Raw genomic sequence first — 18479 nt, forward strand, 5'->3', positions numbered from 1 at the left:
TACAGGACATTTCTACTTCGATCCGGAGGACCAAAAATAACCACGAACGCTATGTTTCTTACTCTTCGCTCAATTTATTTTCAATTATCTAATTGAACATATGCATCTCGACCCTTTTATTACAAAAATTACGAAAATATCTTGCGATTTCGTATTGTTACTTTCCTGATATAATGCGGTCTCTAGACACCCAACAAAATTTTTGATTTCTGAAGAAATAATTTTTTATTTCTGATAGAGAAAGGGTTGAACTCGACCAAAGTAACCTCCGGATTCTCTTGTAATCTCGCTTGACCGGGACACGAATTACCAGAGACCTTCTTTGACATTTCCGAAGCCATCCAGAGTTGACTAACACCGAGTACATTCTACCGTTACGTAATTTTATTTTTCTCGCGATAGTGGCTCGTTCCACCGGTGAAATGATTTATCCCCCGCAATAATTCATCCCGACTACGCGTTCCGAGGCGAAGAATCCATCAAAGCACGAAGGCAGGCATTATCATGCGCGACATCGCGTAGGCTGGTGGCCACTCGGCAAAGGTTAGGAGATTCAGAGGTAACCACGACGAAGGACGAACCTTTTTACACGTGTACACATTATCATATCATGCACGTTGCAGACCAATCGCAGACGTAAACACTCGAGCTCCAACGTACTAGATCACTCGCGACGCTACTATGTGTGTAAACTCCTCGGACATCATTTCAGCACGAATTCCTCGCTTCTTAACGGAGAATAGAGGTCATCGATATCAGGATTCCGCTTCACCTTCGCGACAGATTAATCCTTATCAGTCCTCGAAATTGAAAATCGAAACATCGTCCACAAGGTGATCGAATTAATTTATTCCTCGGAGGCCTCAATTAATTCATTTCTGAAAGCTACCCTCGATGGTACCGCAGCTGTGATAATTCCATGTAACATGACAGCTGCACGAAGGAGAAGCGGAGTCATAGTTCGATAAAAGTTCGATTCCGATGCGTCGAAATTCGTCACAGTTCACGACGCTAATCAAATCTTGAGCTCGTATCAGTCTGCGTGCTCGTTTCAGACACTGTAAACACGTTTCCGCTAGGAAAATTAATATTCCAGTTCGGCTCTGCTTCGCCAAACAGGCGCGGCTTCGAACACAATCGTCATGAATCTCCGCTTTTAATCAATCGCCGCCCGTCGTACGATCAGACCGCACGTGTCGTCTTTTCAGCTCGCGGACTCTCATAGTTCTTCGTGGATAAAAGCCACATAACGTCCCGTGTAGTCGATTCACACAGTCACCGTTAAAATTCCATCTGCTTATATTCTGGTATACTAATTTTACCCGCGCCCGAGTCTTGGGTTTGAATAATTCGAATTTTCACGTCACTGTCACCGCGATATAAATTCGCCGGGAGCTTACGAGTTGGAATAAAGTAAGATCGAAGAATAGGAGAGTCGAGGTGGTTCGTCGACCGTGTGGGATCGACGAGACATGATCGAAAAGCAAGATCTTCCAGAGGAATCGGACGGCCTTCTGTCCCCTAATCAGCATTCTAGTCGGCTGCTATCACAGGTATGAATTCTTTTCGTTCCTATTACGTCTTCGATCGATTAGATACGCTTTGCGACGAGATAGTCGCGATCGAATAACTTTCCAACTGTTTCTGACTTCTACCAGCGAGTATTTGACAAACCTGAACGTGCATTGTGCTCTCTGCGTGTTATGGAATCCTTAGCAGGAGGCTTTTCCACGAGCAACGAGTATTCCATCGAGTCGGTGTCAATTAAGAGCGAATAGGACTTTTCCTTTTGAGAAAAGTGAAAATACGTATAATATCTCGAAGATTTAATAATTTAGAATTTAAAATGTAGTCCATCGCGATTCTAGAATTATTCCAGAGGAAGGTTAAGAGTTGGAGAGATAAGGGGACCCAATGGATGGCACTCTGAACGCTGTCAAATATCTAGGAATCAGAGGTTGCTCTCGTTCCTTCAAGCTGTATAGATACATAACATAGTTCTCGAATGTACATGGAAAAACGAGCAGATAGCAGATAGAGATTGAACAGCTTTCTTACTGTTTGTGACTTTTATCGACGAGCATTCGGCAAACGCGGTCGCGCGATCTTTCCTCTTTGCGTCATGGAATCCTTAGGAAGAATCTCTTCCATCTCTGTTCGAGTGGCTCGATATAAAATATTAGCAAATAGAATTCCTTGGGGAAGAGTGAAAAGCAATCTCGAAAGTATGAAAACGATACAATAAAATCTAGACTCTCCAGTTATGGCAGAAAATAGCTGGGAGGCCTAGATAGATAAGAGGTGTCTCGCTGCACATCGTCAAACAACTACGGACTAGACTATTCTCTTGTTGTTTTAACCGATGCAACGGTGAAATACAATTCCAGAATCTACACAAAAGCACATCGAGATAATCGTAGTCGAGCAATTTTCCTACTATTTTTTACCTCTGTTCGACAAACGCAGCGACATGATCTATCCCGCGCTCATCACAGAATCCTTAGGAATCCAGTTATCCACTGATCGATTAATTCAGTACCTATTAATTCGGTATCACTAACGATCAGAATTTTCCCGTTCGAGAAAAGTGGAAAATAAACATCTTCGATTCGTAATATGATAACGATAGAGTGAAACCTCGAGTCTTCAATTATTGTTGGAGGTATCTAGGGGTACTAGATCAATAGGAGGATTCAATGGCGGTCTCTCTGAACGCTAGAAGCCCATGGACCAGATGTTTGTCTCGTTCTTTAAACGGTTCTTTAAACCGGTAATATAATTCCCTAATGCACACAGAAAAGCGTTGCATAAGCGATGAGAAGCGGCTAGGTCGACGTCAGGGGACATCATAATTTATGTCGTGTAATACGGCGCGCGCGCGAGATAATGTAGTTAAATGCTTGATCGCCACTAAAATGTTTTATCAATGACGCGACTTATCTCGAAGCCTCTCCGGTTGTTTGGCTTCGCGTTCAGCAAGGCCGAATCGAACCCGCGATAATTGCTCAAACATACTGTGCCAATGTCGGACCACGACACCAGCACGAGTGCTTCCTCTTCCACGGAGTGGAGCAGGTAAAAATAATTCTGACTCCAGACGAAGAATGAAAACGAGCATCGGGTTTATTTCCTCGCGCGCGATTGGTCTTCATCAACGGTCTCAGGCTCTTGTTTACCATGAAGATTAATCAGTTTCGAGATTAAGTTAACCAGCTTTCCAGCACGTTCCTCCATCGTCGTTTTCTTCCTTCAATTTTTCCTCGAAATCCGTTATCTCGTCTACGATACAATTATCAATCCTCAGGGAAGCGGACGGACACTGAGAGACCAAACCAGTTCGGTGTCCATCCGGAGAATCACCTGAGACCGCGATAAGAGGCGATTGGATTCTTGTAAAGTCCCGTAAATACACGAATCGCGGAGATTCGTACGATAATCTCGTCGCGAGATTGTCTGATCAAGAGAGACTCTCGAGGGAACGAAAGATCGTTTATCGGACAGACACTTCAAGTCTTCAGGTCTCTCTACCACGTGGGCTATTAGATAAAGCCTCTTGCCACCGATTCGCAATAACAAACACAGGATATGTGTCTTCGCGAGAGATCGATATCTTTTTCCTCTCTCGATAATTCCCTCCTGCTTGCCGGGAAGTCTAATTAAGGGGCTGCGAACAGCCGAGCGATGATCATTCGGCTAGGCGTAATTTCTACGAATCCGCGGCTGCTGATACGAGATCCTGTGTACTCGCCGCCAGTAAAATCGGATTTGCCGAGACTTAGGTCGCGATATTCTCGAAAGATCCTATTTACTCGGTATCACGCTCCGAGCACGAACCTGGCGATCGGTGGCTCCACCGCGAGTCGCGTGCTGTCATTGCAATTGTGGTCCGTTGCTTTTCGTCAACAGACTGATGTTGATAATGATTCCGGATAAACCGATGCGTCTACGCGCTTCAACATCAATTGCAGAGAGTGGAGATGAGTGGACCATCAACCATGGTCATTTCGAAGCTGTTCCATGAGAGATCTATGGATCTTTGAACGGGACAAGTCAGCTCCTTCGTTCTTGGATTGCGATGTCGAGATCCGTCGATGTTGGAGCTTCTTCGTCACCTGGACATTCATTTTACCCTTTTTTATCCAAGACTCGTCTTGAACGACGCACGAAAATACTATCATTAGAGGAACGTTGACATTTTCTTTGCTGATTTGTATTGGGTTTACATTGGGATAGGAATTACCAGGATTTTTCATTTATTTCTCTGCTTGTCGGGAGCGAAGTAGAGTGATTGCATGTTTGGTCAGACGTATCGATTGGAATGTAGTCTCGCGGATGTTTGACGTCCGAAGAAGGCATAGTTTCTCTTGACGTAGTTTATGTTTTGCTGAACCTGATAAGGTACGAACGAGTCGGCGAGAATGTGCTTGTCGCTGGAAAACGAGTATAATTTTCGCGTTTCGTTTGAATGAATAGAAAATGAATAATACATCGGACGGTGCGTTGAAGAAATATTATCAGGATGAGTGATATGTATTTCTATTTTTAAGCGATGCTTCATAGAGGTCGCGGTGAAATTCAACAATCGATATGTCTTCGCGTTATTCCAGATGATTTATCCATCGAATTCCATTGTTGAAAGTTACATAGCGTTTACGATAATTCTTCAACTGGACGCTCTCTGCGTCATTATCGTTCCATGGTATTATCTTTATGCACAAACGTCTACTTCCTTGCGCTAAAATGTAACGCGAATCGATGACGAACTTATCGCGAGGATTGAAAAATGTGTCGCGTTACATCCGCGTCAATTATAAAATAAAACGACTCGAAAGAATTCTCCTTTATATGGCCAAGCGAGTCGTCCATATACCGCGATTTCGATCCCTTTTTTCACTCGAAATGGACGATATCTAAATCCTCGCGGTACTCGATCGGTTAAGAAGAGACTCGAAGATTATCCGAACAGAGTGACGATTAAGACAAGAAAGCAGAAGTGCAAGAACGATGTGTTGTGGAATGAAAAATCGTTCGGATCGTAAACTGGATGAAAGTTGCACGTGGACAGACCGTGTAACGACGCTTCGTCGTTGAAGAAAAACTTCAGCTACCAATTAGGTTCGTAGAACTCTCGGTATCTCTGTTTAGAATTATCCACGAAGAGAACTCTGAAATCCTTTTCTCTAGAATTACCTATCTGCAACGTGTACCTAAACACGGTATACACAGATAATAGGAATTAAATTGGCACGATAAAAATACATAGATATATCCAATTACGTCCCTATCTCAACAAGAGTAAATATGAATTTTGCTAAGAAGCAGTTATATTTCAATAACTGTAAAAATAAATTGTCCGCGTCCAGACAGACTGACTCATTTTATAGCTCCAGTGCTAATTAGAGCTAAAATCACTGGTTGCAGATTTTTTTATCTTCTCTATTGCTAAAACGGCATGGCTACCTTCGATTAGATAAAGGCTAAAATGCCTTTCCTGGGATACGAACACGGTCGTACCATTTTTATTACTTTCATCTAGCTATACTATATTTAAGCGTAACGTTACACTAGATAATCCCAGTGTTAGATTTACAAAATATAAAAAATAAAAAAAATAGCTGTTTTATTTATCAAAACCATATAACTACTTTCAACAAAGTAGCTGAGCCTTTTCCCAAGATAGTAACGCGATCACGCCAGTTTTATTACTATTATCTACTTATACTACATTTAACTACACATTACACGTCAGTAGATCTAGCTACATATTTAAAAACAACAGCAAAAATAATCGGTTTCCGATTTTTCTTTTTTCTCCCCAATTCCCAAGAACACCCGATTACTTGCGATCAAGTAAGGATACCTTTTTCCACGATAGGAGCATAATCGCACTATCTTAACACATTATTGACCGGTGACGAGTTAACTCGTCTTTTCCTGCCCAAACGTTGTTGACCGATGACGAGTTAACTCGTCATTGCCCTCGCATTATCTATTTCAATTTATGAAACCCAGGATCATATAGAATATTGCGCGTGAAAGTGATTTTGAAGATTGGATTACAAAATAATAGCCGGTGACGTGACATAATTTCTGTGTAAAATTTCCTCGGTGCAAAGTGTTAATTATTGCTACCATCTGCCTATACTACTCGACGCAGATCACAGGTTAAATTTCAAAGATCCATGCGACCCAAACGATGGCAAGATTATACGAATTTGCTAAAACCAAGTAGACGAAGAAAAGACACTTCATCCCCATTCGAAGCCAGTCACCCACTCCCCCGTCAACTACCCCGAGGCAAAATTCGTGCACCAAGACGTACCAGAGCGGGCGGATGAGACCACCTGACCCACGGAAATTCGAGCAAACCGATCTCTTATCCGAGGGAACGAGGAAGATGAGTCCCTTATCTCGACACGGCTGATCGCGGGCTCGAGGCATCGGAAATCTCGCGCAGAAGCAATGGATCGAGCCGCGTTCTGCCGATGCGCGCGAGTCGCTATCAAACGAAGGACGTAGGTGGTGTGCGAGCCGCGGCGAATCCATCGGATTTAGTTAATGTCCAGCGCTCCGTGGACTCGGATGTCGCACCGGCTGCGGTTAGCCATGACAGACGAGCTCGCCTAATCGCACGCCAAACACCACACTTCCTTCCTGCCAACGTTCCACGAGTCTCTTGATCGTACATCGGGTAACCTGTAGCGCAGCGAGCGATCCATAACGGCACAGAGAGTGAGAGAGGGAAAATCTCGTTGGTCGACAAACGCTCGCTTCTCCATACGGAAAAGTGCGCGGAGAAGTATGCTTTGACCGATTTCCGATCCAGTCGGAAACCAGTCCACGATCCCGGGAGTCTTCCCATGATCCATACCTCGAGAGATCGTTCGTCGGAAGACAGCTGTCTTTTCTAACTCAATCCTCACTTTCCGATCTTTCTCAGCTTCGGTTTCCAAGTTTCACGCGCGTATGTCGGTGACCAATCGCGAAACAGCTACGTTCGCACGTGACTGAACGATATCGACGCTGTTTAGCGACCGGCGTGAAACGCTCGATCCACGTGGACTCGACCGTCCTCGCGTCGCCATCGCGAGGCCTCTACGTGGATTTTTCAACCACAACTCCGTTCGATTTCGCGCCGCGAGTACGTTATATTCGCCGTGAGACGAATAACGTGGATCGAATAACGTGTAAGGAGCAACGTGAGACGACTTTATGAGACACGCCGATAGAAGAGGTCACCCCGAGAGACGAGTGTCTCTCGTTCATCGATCGTTGGATCCACGAGATCATCGCATTTGACCGTCCAGGTAAGTCGAATCTCTAATAACTACTAAATCGACTTCGTCATCGAGTCATCTTCTACCTGGGGTAATTCCCGAGGCAAATGGAGGATCTGGCGTTCGGGTTACCGAAAATTACGCGAAACTCGCGCCTAGCGGCACGCTCTCTTCATTCCGGCTAAAGTTAAGCGAAACGGTGTTCGAGCGTAATTACGTTCCGGGTTGATTGTATTCAAAGGTTAACCGAGAGTAACGGAATGTAAATTCGAGATAGTCCACTGAAGGCTATGCGCGAAGTTCACCCTCGATTGTTTATTAAATCTCCGCGTGGGACGAAACGAATACCATTTAACGATCTGTCGGGTGAACGTACGAAAATGAAAGAAATATCTCGATAATGTAGGTCCCAGAATTATTCACCCTCGATTGTTTATTAAATCTTCGCGTGGGACGAAACGAATACCATTTAACGATCTATCGGGTAAACGTACGAAAATGAAAGAAATATCGCGATAATGTAGGTCCCAGAATTATTCCACTCTGAAAAGGCAAACATCGAGTTCCTACTTTGTGTTTATCTTGCGTATCGTGACCGGGTTTCGAGGCATCGGTTACATCGTTTGAATCGGCGGTCCTCCAATTGTCTCGTGCCACACAAAGAGGCCGCTATAAAGGGAGAGAAAAATTCGCGAACAAGGGACCTTCGGGACAAAGCTGCTTTCCCTATTCTTCGTTAAGTTTCGAGGAAAGCTCTGCGTTCGACGACCAATTAGTGACGCCAGCGGCACACATTTCGAGATACGCGATCTAGATCGCTCGAGTAAGTTCGCAATCGCGCGATATCTGTCTCGAGAAGGGCCTTCAATTTTTTCGCGGAATTGATCCTTCATCTACGATCGGAATTCATCCTTCTTCTACGATCTGCTTCCATTCGATCCATGGTCCCGTGAAATTCATCGATCCATTATCAAGCCCATTGATGATGCTCAGTTTGAACTTAACTTAATCGTGTTTGCTCGGATCTCGGTGGGTTCTTGGGCGTAAATTCAAATGGAAATTTGCAATTCGCGAGAGGTAGAAGGAAAGCGATGTCTCGTGTTGGCCGCGCAAATGGTCCCGTGATCCTTGACCTTAAAACCTAGAATTCCGGACGAAACTCGCGTCTAATCCTCGATCGACCTTCCATCGACTTCTCGCGATGCGGCCATCGAGCTGTTCGTCACTGTACTCCCACAGCTTGTTCCTTGTTTTTCTTTTCGCGACGAATCGTTATCTCTGTTATCTTCTAACGATTAAATTATTAGAGGTGGCGTGTGCGTGGGGGAACGCGAACGGTGTGGTTCGGCTCGATATTAAGGTCTATATCCCGCGAGCATCCGTTTAAATATTGATCATCTCGTCTCGTTCGGTGACATTCTTCTTTCCCTTTCTTCCACGCCACGAATACCTCTTTTCTTTATATTTATCCGTTTATACATATCTCGCGTTTCGTATCTTTTTCCCTTCTTTCCTCCAAATCGCGATCATATCGATCCGCGTGGCGTCGTTCATCCATCGATCCTAAGCCTACCACTCAACGTTGCATGCAATCATACTTGTTGTCCAACTGAGGCGTAGTATCATCAATTATCCCCACGTTTTTCTACTTTTTCCCACGTTTTTCCACGTTTCTATCCGGAAACGTGATCGCAACACCAGCTACGCTCGCGCTCGAGGAAATAATTCTAGAGGAAAGTTACGTGAACTTTCCACGTGATCTTCGTGACGAGTCCCACCTCGGAGAATGGCAATGATCGAACCCAAGATCCTACTGGAACATCGAGAAATTATATTTCGGTGGAGTAATTTCGTAATTGCAAAGGTCGCTGGAGAATTCACGGTGCTCAGACGCTCTTATCCGAATCTTTGTTTGAACAGATTTCGAGACGGCTTTCACAAGCATGCCGATAGCGCGAGACTGGAAAAAATAATGACATAGGCGTGCAAGAAAATTGAAAGTTGATACGCCACTCGCGAGAACGCTTACTTGTGACCGGACATGTTGCTGCAGCTTCGTTAGGATAAATCACGGAACGATTTCTTGCACGATAGCGGGCTCGAGGTCGATCTTTTCGCGTTGCGTGTCTTGTGTACGTCGAGTTTCATCGTGGTAGATGGTCCTCTTCGTCTTTCAATCGCGAGATCGCACCCTCTTTCACGCTCGATTCTCCGCGGGATCTCTGTACTCCTTTGCGCCGATTTCTATGCAAATGTCCCTGCCTGTCGAAGTTAAATCAGTGTATAATAACTCGATGAAAGTTACGAGAGGACTTTGGAGAGCGAGGAGGAGGGATCAAGGGCGGAGAGAATTTTACGTGGATTTTGGTTCGACGACTTTGGGGCTTAAATTGTACCAGCACACGGATTCCGCGACTTTTGAGTACCTGAGAAATGGAATTATATGGGAAGTTTATTACAAAGTAATTACGTCTGTGGATTTTCGGAAAATTTGGATTTATTTGGGAACTCGGATTTTTAAAACTTGGAATATTTCGGAATTAAAGCTGTCGAGTCAAATTTGAGAATTCGCTTTGGATGTTTGGCTATTTGGGACTCTGACTATCGAGGAAGATTTCAGAGGCGTTAAATGATCGATAATTCGATGCTTATCTCGGAATTTAGATTTTTACAAATTTAGATAACAAAGTATTCCGAAATTTCAGTCACTAGGCTTCGAGTATTTGAGACTTTGGATCTTTGGGTAATTACGTATGTGGATTTTCGGAAAATTTGGATTTATTTGGGAACTCGGATTTTTAAAACTTGGAATATTTCGGAATTAAAGCTGTCGAGTCAAATTTGAGAATTCGCTTTGGATGTTTGGCTATTTGGGACTCTGACTATCGAGGAAGATTTCAGAGGCGTTAAATCATCGATAATTCGATGCTTATCTCGGAATTTAGATTTTTACAAATTTAGATAACAAAGTATTCCGAAATTTCAGTCACTAGGCTTCGAGTATTTGAGACTTTGGATCTTTGGGTAATTACGTCTGTGGATTTTCGGAAAATTTGGATTTATTTGGGAACTCGGATTTTTAAAACTTGGAATATTTCGGAATTAAAGCTGTCGAGTCAAATTTGAGAATTCGCTTTGGATGTTTGGCTATTTGGGACTCTGACTATCGAGGAAGATTTCAGAGGCGTTAAATGATCGATAATTCGATGCTTATCTCGGAATTTAGATTTTTACAAATTTAGATAACAAAGTATTCCGAAATTTCAGTCACTAGGCTTCGAGTATTTGAGACTTTGGATCTTTGAGTCTCGGGGAACTCGGATTTCAGGGTTGTTAAAAATCTGGGGATATTCTAAAATTTAGGCCACCCAATTTTGCATAATATATCCAAAAATTGAAATCTTTTGAAGAACTTTTTACCGAAAAACTTTTAGTTTAAGACCGTTTCGAAATTCACAAAAGTTGACAGAGTCTTGCCTGCAGGAAGCAGATTCGCGATAATGAGCCTGATCACGAACGATTGGTAATTTCTCGATCAATCATCGATTACGCAATGGCCACGGAAGGTTCTTACACACGGTGATGTGCAACATAGCTGGACAATTTATTCATCTCGTTAATTTCTCGTCAAATCGCGTCGGAGTGTCCGTCGGTAATCGAATCACGATCCCAATGAATAATTCATCGTTCATATTTATTCATCGATCGATGCGACTCTTTTTCCAACGATATCCTAACAATTATAACACTCGCGTTAACACTAGAACTATCAACTCAGTCAAAAAGACTGGTCCCAGAATTTTCCTTTCTGCAATCACCGAACACATACGCCTGCCCACCAATTTAAGAATAAAGTTGGTATCAACTCATATTAAGAAAGAACTGTAATCAATATATTCACTCGTATTCATCGTATCGCTGAAATTACTATAATCCGTGCACGTTATAGTTAGGTACCCATTAAAGATCTAGTGTTAAACATCCTTCGAACATTCCTCGAAAGTCATTTTCCCTTTGAACCCGTTCTCGTTGAACTCCAAAACTCTTCAACGGGATCGTTACGATTTCCAGATCACGTAGTGTCAAAATGGCAAGAAAGAAAGAAAAATAAGGAAATTCTCGTTGAAAAGAGAACAGGTTTTGTCAAGGACGCTCGAGAAGATCGTATTTACACGTTTTTCCTGCATCTACATCTGAATTCGTTGTTCAGGCAGTCGGTTGACTCTCGAGAAGCGCATGGCGCCGCTAATTGGTACTTTAATCCGCGCGAAGTCATTAAGCCGTTTCGTGGCTAGATTTAATGCATAAGAGCATACGTGCTACCCTGTTTGTACCCGCGAATAAAAATTTCCTCGCTTTCCCGACCTTTCGCAGAGGGTCTCGATCGAAGACTGAAGAGCACTCGAGGAAAGTATCGGAAAGTAAATAGAGGAGGAGAGAAGAGGTCAAAGGAACGTTGGAAACGGAGTAGAAGCGAGTAGAGAGGAAATCCAAGGGTTGCCTTTTTCCGTGGATTATGGAACAAGGGCAGGACGCAAAAATGGTGAAAAGCTCGGCGGACTACGTGAAGGCCATTGAGAGCGGGATTCAGCCTACTCAGGTGACTACGTTGTCGATGAAACGCAAGCTGACTGTAAACGTCGAACACTTTAATCCGCAAATTTGTATTCCATCTTCGTGTAATTCAATAAATTCTTCATGAACGGAAAAGTCTCGCCGTTCCGAGTGTAATTTTCTTCTTTTTATTCTTTTTCGTGAGAGCTGAAGGGTTTCTTCCGGAAGATGTGCCAGCTCGGAATGTTTTAGGGCATTAGATAGAACGAGGAAGTAAAAACGTTGGGGAAAATTGCATCTCATGTTTGAGTTAACTTTAGGATCTTAATTTCAGGAAACTTGGATATGAAAAAGGAAAATTAAATTCGAGGGATTTCAGGGAACCTAGAAATTACTGGAAAACATGAATTTAGGTTCGAAGGACCTTAAATCATAGTATTCTGAGTATTTAAGGATTTTGATGCTTTGGAATTTAAAAATGCGCGATCTAGGTACGCTAGAAATTGGATTCAGGGGATCCTTGATGGAAAGCACTTAGGATGAAGATAGTGGAGACCTAGATAGTGCTGATCCGAGTACCCAGGAGATCTAAATGCAGGGAAAATCTGGGTGTAAAGAAGCTTAAACTCCGTAAGGAATTGATAACATGGAACTTAAATTCATAGAACCTTTTTCTTGCAGGTCATCGAGACCAAAGTGTACAAACGACGATGGCTGATCCTGATGATCTTCGTGCTGTACAGCGCCAGCAACGCGATGCAGTGGATACAGTACAGCATCATCGAAAACATCTTGATGCCGTATTACAACGTGTCAAGCTTCGCAGTGGACATGACCAGCATGATATTCATGATTACGTACATTCCATTCATCTTCCCAGCGAGTTATCTGTTGGATAAATTCGTGAGTGCATCGAATTTTTAATTAACCTACTTTCAGACTGTGGACACGTTTTCTTTCGGTTTAATCAATTTTTTCAACAGGCTGATATCGTTGAATTCGCTTACCTTATCTATGCGTTAACAACCGAGATACTACTCCAGCATAAACATTTGAAAGCAGTTAATTTCAATCGTTCTAAAGGTTAATCCAATCGACTTCGTTATCAAGAATGGTATCTCGAGAAGTGTACACGCTTAAAAACTTGCATTTTATATTTTCGTTGCATTTAGAACGTCGTCGATAATGGAACCAAGAGGAAAAAGGTATCGAAACGGAACGAGGGCCAAACAGACCTCGTTTAATATATCTTTTTTCTCGATTCGGCTCTAGATACGCGTTTTAATTGGCTTGGCGATTCTCTGGATTATTGTAGAACCCCTTTTTCCTTAAATTATCTGTCTCGATTTTCTTCGATTAAATTCGAAGATGTCAAAGACGTCTGGCAGCACGGGTCTGAGAACTGTCGCCCTCGACACTGAAAAAGATTAATTATTTTGAGGATTAATCGGCCAAACGGACAATATAAACTTATCGATGAGAGATAAATTCGAAGTCCAAAGGTTATCGATGCTTCGAAATTTGTGGAAAATTTGTACTTACTATTTCAATACGACGTATTACGAATTCACGACGATTGCCCTTGTTTCGCTACACGATATTCAAAGATAGCGATCTTGTTGGCATCTTCCTGTCTGATACGTAAAGATAAATCGGGTTACCAGTCTACAGGTACCTGAATTCAAGAATCATTTGTAATTACGAAATAACACCTTATCAAATATGTATATGCACGTAAGCTTATCGCACAGCGTGTTACAATTCCGACATCGGTATTCAGATACGGGCTAAGTGGAATGAATGATCCAGTACCAGATTTTCTTCATTCATCTCTCATTCAAACGAATAATTAAAAATTGCGGAAATTTTTGCTCGTTATAACATTAAAAAAAATTTTCAATTCGTTTGAGAGGCACTTTGAAAGGACATCGAACTCTTCTATTTCGTTGGTCTTTATGATGGAATTACGTGATAAAATACAAACCGATGTTTTCGCAAGGCGAGTCGGGTTGAATTGTTCGTGCAATCATTCCTTTGTTCCCATGCTTCTTTGCAAAATGCTTTGTTTTCCGAGGAATATTGTAGTTGGGACTCACAGTAGAAGTAGAGTCACACGTGAAGTTTATGAATTCTCGAAAAAGGCCCAAGAAGATTTGGGCACTTGGCTAACAGATGAAGGTCAGACTTTCTCCATATAGTCGGTTGCGTTGTCACATCTTCGAAGAATTCTTCTTCTTATCAGTTTATCAACCGTCCGCTTTCACTGAAAACAATGACTTGTCAAATATATAGAGAATGCGAAAAGTATTGAAAGGCATGAATTAAAGAGATAAAAGAAATTAAATAATAATATTAAATATGTTAGTATAGTATATTTTTTAGAATATCAGATTCGTGCAAATTTTCTGTGTCCAATACACTTTCAGCGATTATACATCCGCATAGAATTCGAATTAACGTGTTCCAAATATGTAACATTAGTTTTAATTAGATGGTGAATCGGCCAGTGTCCAGCAGCCGTCAATTCAAGTGTCAGTTTATGCCAATCTCTCCTAATTTTCTAAATGCCTAATGTTCGATTTCAGGGACTCAGGTTAGCCGCCCTGGTAGGTGCCATCGGAACGGCGCTTGGAGCTTGGATAAAAGTGTTCAGCGTGAGTCCAGATAGGTTCTGGGTCACTTTCGTCGGCCAGACCCTGGTCGCCGTGAGCCAAACGTTCGTCTTGTCGGTCCCAGCTCGTTTAGCTGCTGTTTGGTTCGGTCCGGACCAGGTCAGCAGCGCTTGCAGCATCGGCGTTTTTGGAAATCAGGTCAGTCACTGCTGGGTCAAAAACTTTTTCCACGAGCTTCATATTGGCTGGCATTGCGTACGCCGGAGAATAAAGATCGAATAGACACGTGCATAGGTACTGGAAGATTGAATAACCTTCGACAGAGACGAACATCGACGTATATCTATCCTAGCGCGCTTCATACAGAGTGTTCCAGCATTGCCATGATTAATCTCTGTGGGATGAGAAAAGATAGTCAAAGGGGATCTCGGATGCTTGCAAACATTGAACGAATCTACTTTTTAACATTGAAATACCTCGAACGAGCCCAAATGAACAGCTCCTGTGCGATAATTTCGCAGGCTTTGATCCTTCATGTCCTCTCCACGTAACTCGACCCTCGAACATGCCAGCCAATTAGGACAGTTCGCTGCAACTTCAACGACCAATTAATTAAACTGCTCTTAACCCTCGAACACCCTTTGCAACGTCATTCTTCTGGTATACCTTGTTCTTCCTTCAATCTTAATTCGCCGTCTTCACCTAAGGAAGACGTTCGACATCGTCGTGTTAGGCTATTGTCCCAATTATCGTCTCAAAAGTCAACGTCCATCAGCCTACAACCTTATCCCTCCGCTCTATTCGACCGAAACAGTAGAATCGTGTGTCGAATACGCGATTTCCATCAATGGAAGACGAATAAATGAATCTGTTGGTTCCCGTGGCTAGTCGTTAACGAACGACACTGCTCGTTAATGGAGCTCGAGTGCACACTACCTGTTTGACAGAACTCTAATTCGAGGGACAGGGTCGTTGAAGAGTTAAGCAGTGATTAGGTGGGAAACGGAGTCGAACTATGCACCCACGTTTCATTTCGCGGCTGCACTGGGGGATCTGGGCCCCATCCAGTGAATTAAACGACTACATTTTTAAACGGAGCACCCTTTCCCAGAGATAATCTATTCAAGGTGCATTGCCGACGAGATTATTTTGTTATGAGCTCGGTGTCTGCGATTGACGTGGATCTCGACCTGTTTTCGTCTGGAAGATACATATCTTTCCGCTTATATTTTTATCATACCAGTATATATTACTGAAACCCTTGAAGCATTCCAAAGAAACAAGCTTCCTGAGCAAGTAAGAGATCTCGGAAGGGTATTCCTCTTTTTATCATTAATTAGCAAATTTCGTAATTCCTTCGATAGATTGTTGCGTAGAACGAATGGGAAATAGCTATCACGAAATTGGTATAAATGATCGTCGACCTTGTTGTATTATATATGATTTATCACAAGCTTTCGAGAGCGGAACTCTCGTCGGAATGGTCCATGATAGGCTGAAAAGAATAATGATCCCTTGCTTCCTTGAAATAACAACAATGGCCATCGAGCATCTCTCTCGACGACGGCAATTTCACAATAAACTGATGACATTCGTGCAAACTTGCAACTAACAATTACATCTTCCTTTTTTGATCGAAAGAATTTCGTAATTGGTCCCTTTTATTCTTCCTCTTGTACTATGCATCCGACGTTCGAACGATTGTTTCCACTTACAGTTGGGCATAGCGATCGGTTTCCTCTTCCCACCGATGCTGGTGCAAAATAGCGACGATGTGGATGTAACTGGCCGAGGATTGCAAGTGATGTTCTATATCGTGGCTGCCTTTACCACCATTATTCTGGTCCTCATAATTATCTGTGAGTATCTACACTTCCCTGCAATCATAACCCGAATGACAAACAGGTTCTTCGATTCGTTTTTATTCTTACGTAAAATTTAGGTGCACTACCGACGAGACGAGGCGTTAAATAAATGTTCTTCTTTCAGTTTTCAAGTCTGAACCACCGCTTCCTCCGAGTCCAGCGCAAGCGGTGCAAAGGGAGACAGAATCCACGGAAAGCTTCCTTTTCTCTGTAAAGAAACTAGTCACAAACGTGGGTTACTTGTTGCTGTTGCTCAGCTATGGAATCAACGTGGGCGTATTCTATGCCATTAGCACACATCTCAATCATATAGTCATTACATACTTCCCTGTAAGTCCTCTTCGTCGCTTCTTTTATTGTACCTTTTTATTTCGTTCTGGCTTTTAATTTTAATTTGAGAAAATCCTCGTATCGCGTTCAGTGTATATCGTTAAAATTGCTCGCAGCAAACTTATTCGTTTTAATTTTCAGAATCAGCAAGAAGACGCTGGAAGGATCGGTTTAACCATCGTCTGCGCTGGGATGTTGGGTTCCGTGGTATGTGGCATCGTGCTGGACAAAACGCACAAATTCAAGTGAGCGAAACTTCCAAGCAGATTGATCGATGAAGTATACTTGCCTTGGTAATAGGTTCTATGTATGTGAATTAACATCTATTTGCAGAGAGACGACACTAGGGGTTTACCTTCTGTCCTTCATTGGCATGATCGTATTCACGTTCACTCTGGACACCAGTCAGATATACATCGTTTACATAACATCCGGCATGTTGGGGTAAGCATCAACCACCCTATTGATATTTTAGATATGCAGATATTAATAGGAGCCTAATATCTTAATTTCGGATTCTTCCAAGCCTAAATCCACTAGTGAGTTTCAGAATCCACTTCGAGATCAACGTTTCGTGTTTAAATTTTTTCATGGTGCCTGTTCTTTCCACGACATAATGGCTTTTTCAATTTGATCTAGATTCTTCATGACAGGCTACCTGCCGGTGGGTTTCGAGTTCGCTGCAGAGCTGACATATCCGGAACCAGAAGGAACGTCCACGGGTCTGTTGAATGCGGTGTGTCAAATCTTTGGTATCATCTTCACGATGCTCTATGGCCACCTCTTCACCATTCTGGGTGACTTCTGGGCGAACATCTTCCTCTGTGGCACATTGGCCCTTGGCTCATTCCTCACTATTATCATTCCGAACGATCTTCGAAGGCAAAACGCCAAGTTTTAAACGCTAATCTTCCACAGTCGAAGATTGAGAGATAGAAAGTCAGAGAATGATCGACTAGTCTTATTTGTGATTGATGATATTGCGAAAATAGAGCTTCCGTGTTTGGTTATGGATATTTAAGGTAGACGAGAAATGAATTGTTAAAGGTTGTTAAGAGATGATTGATTCTGTTAGAATGCCAGATAAGATTCTACAGGATTTCGCAACCCACGTTCTCAGCCGTTGTTATTATTATTCTTTTACTCTTTGTGTGCAACATTTCTTCTACCTCGTTGGTTTATTAATTAAAATCTGAAATTAATATCTGCTTCTTCGAGATGTTCCAAGAGATTACAATACCAAATGACAAGTTATCGGTGTATCTTTGTATCCTGTTGAAGTAGATTATCACTTGAAAAAGAAAAATGATCAGAGTAGCAATTGAAGTGGACACGAGTTATAAGAATATCCGAATAATAACAACGGTAGTACAGATAAATAAACGATGACGTTGGACATGGTTCAAGATCTGAAATCATAATGGAATATTCCACGTAACCTCGTACCAGTGCGTCCATAATTCGGAGCTGTATTTGTAAACGTGATTAGTTGCAATGTTAATTATTAGTATTCAATGAGGAATCAAAGGTCTACCCTCTAACATAATTTTCTTGACACTGTTCCTTCTATTTTGCACTATGACGACAGTTTGTTATCGTGGAAGGATTCCATTGCGCGTAGATAATGTCTGGAACTTCTGCGTTGCGTTTCAAGTGAAAGAAAGTCGAATGTAGAGCAAGCTACAAGGCCAGTGCTCGCGTAGTTTTAAGGGTCAAAGACTTTCATCTCGTTCATTATTCGCGTAGTTTGAGAGTGTCAGGAGAGAATTACATTCCAGGTCTTTTGTTCCAATGTATTACCGTCTTCTACGACTCTGACGAAACTCGTCTAACAGCTCTGT

General features: G+C 42.5%; 1 protein-coding gene across 2 annotated transcripts; it reads left to right on the forward strand.

Annotated features, from left to right (window-relative positions):
- Positions 1-1006: 1006 nt before the first annotated feature.
- LOC108545725 (feline leukemia virus subgroup C receptor-related protein 2) lies at positions 1007-17792 on the forward strand. 2 transcript variants are annotated; one of them, XM_017897485.1, is made up of 9 exons: positions 6438-7307; positions 11652-11877; positions 12513-12734; positions 14417-14641; positions 16161-16302; positions 16433-16638; positions 16780-16883; positions 16972-17082; positions 17278-17791. In XM_017897485.1, the coding sequence occupies exons 2-9, from the start codon at positions 11794-11796 to the stop codon at positions 17537-17539; spliced, it is 1356 nt and encodes a 451-aa protein (XP_017752974.1). In that variant the 5' UTR covers positions 6438-7307; positions 11652-11793; the 3' UTR covers positions 17540-17791. The 2 variants fall into 2 exon arrangements, with proteins under 2 accessions (XP_017752984.1, XP_017752974.1); XM_017897495.1 differs by lacking the exons at positions 6438-7307; positions 11652-11877 and adding an exon at positions 1007-1553 and having other exon boundaries at positions 17278-17792.
- Positions 17793-18479: the final 687 nt, after the last annotated feature.

The sequence above is a fragment of the Eufriesea mexicana genome, unplaced genomic scaffold (genome assembly GCF_001483705.2).
Source record: "Eufriesea mexicana isolate 0111107269 unplaced genomic scaffold, ASM148370v2 scaffold4744748195, whole genome shotgun sequence".
NCBI lineage: Eukaryota > Metazoa > Arthropoda > Insecta > Hymenoptera > Apidae > Eufriesea > Eufriesea mexicana.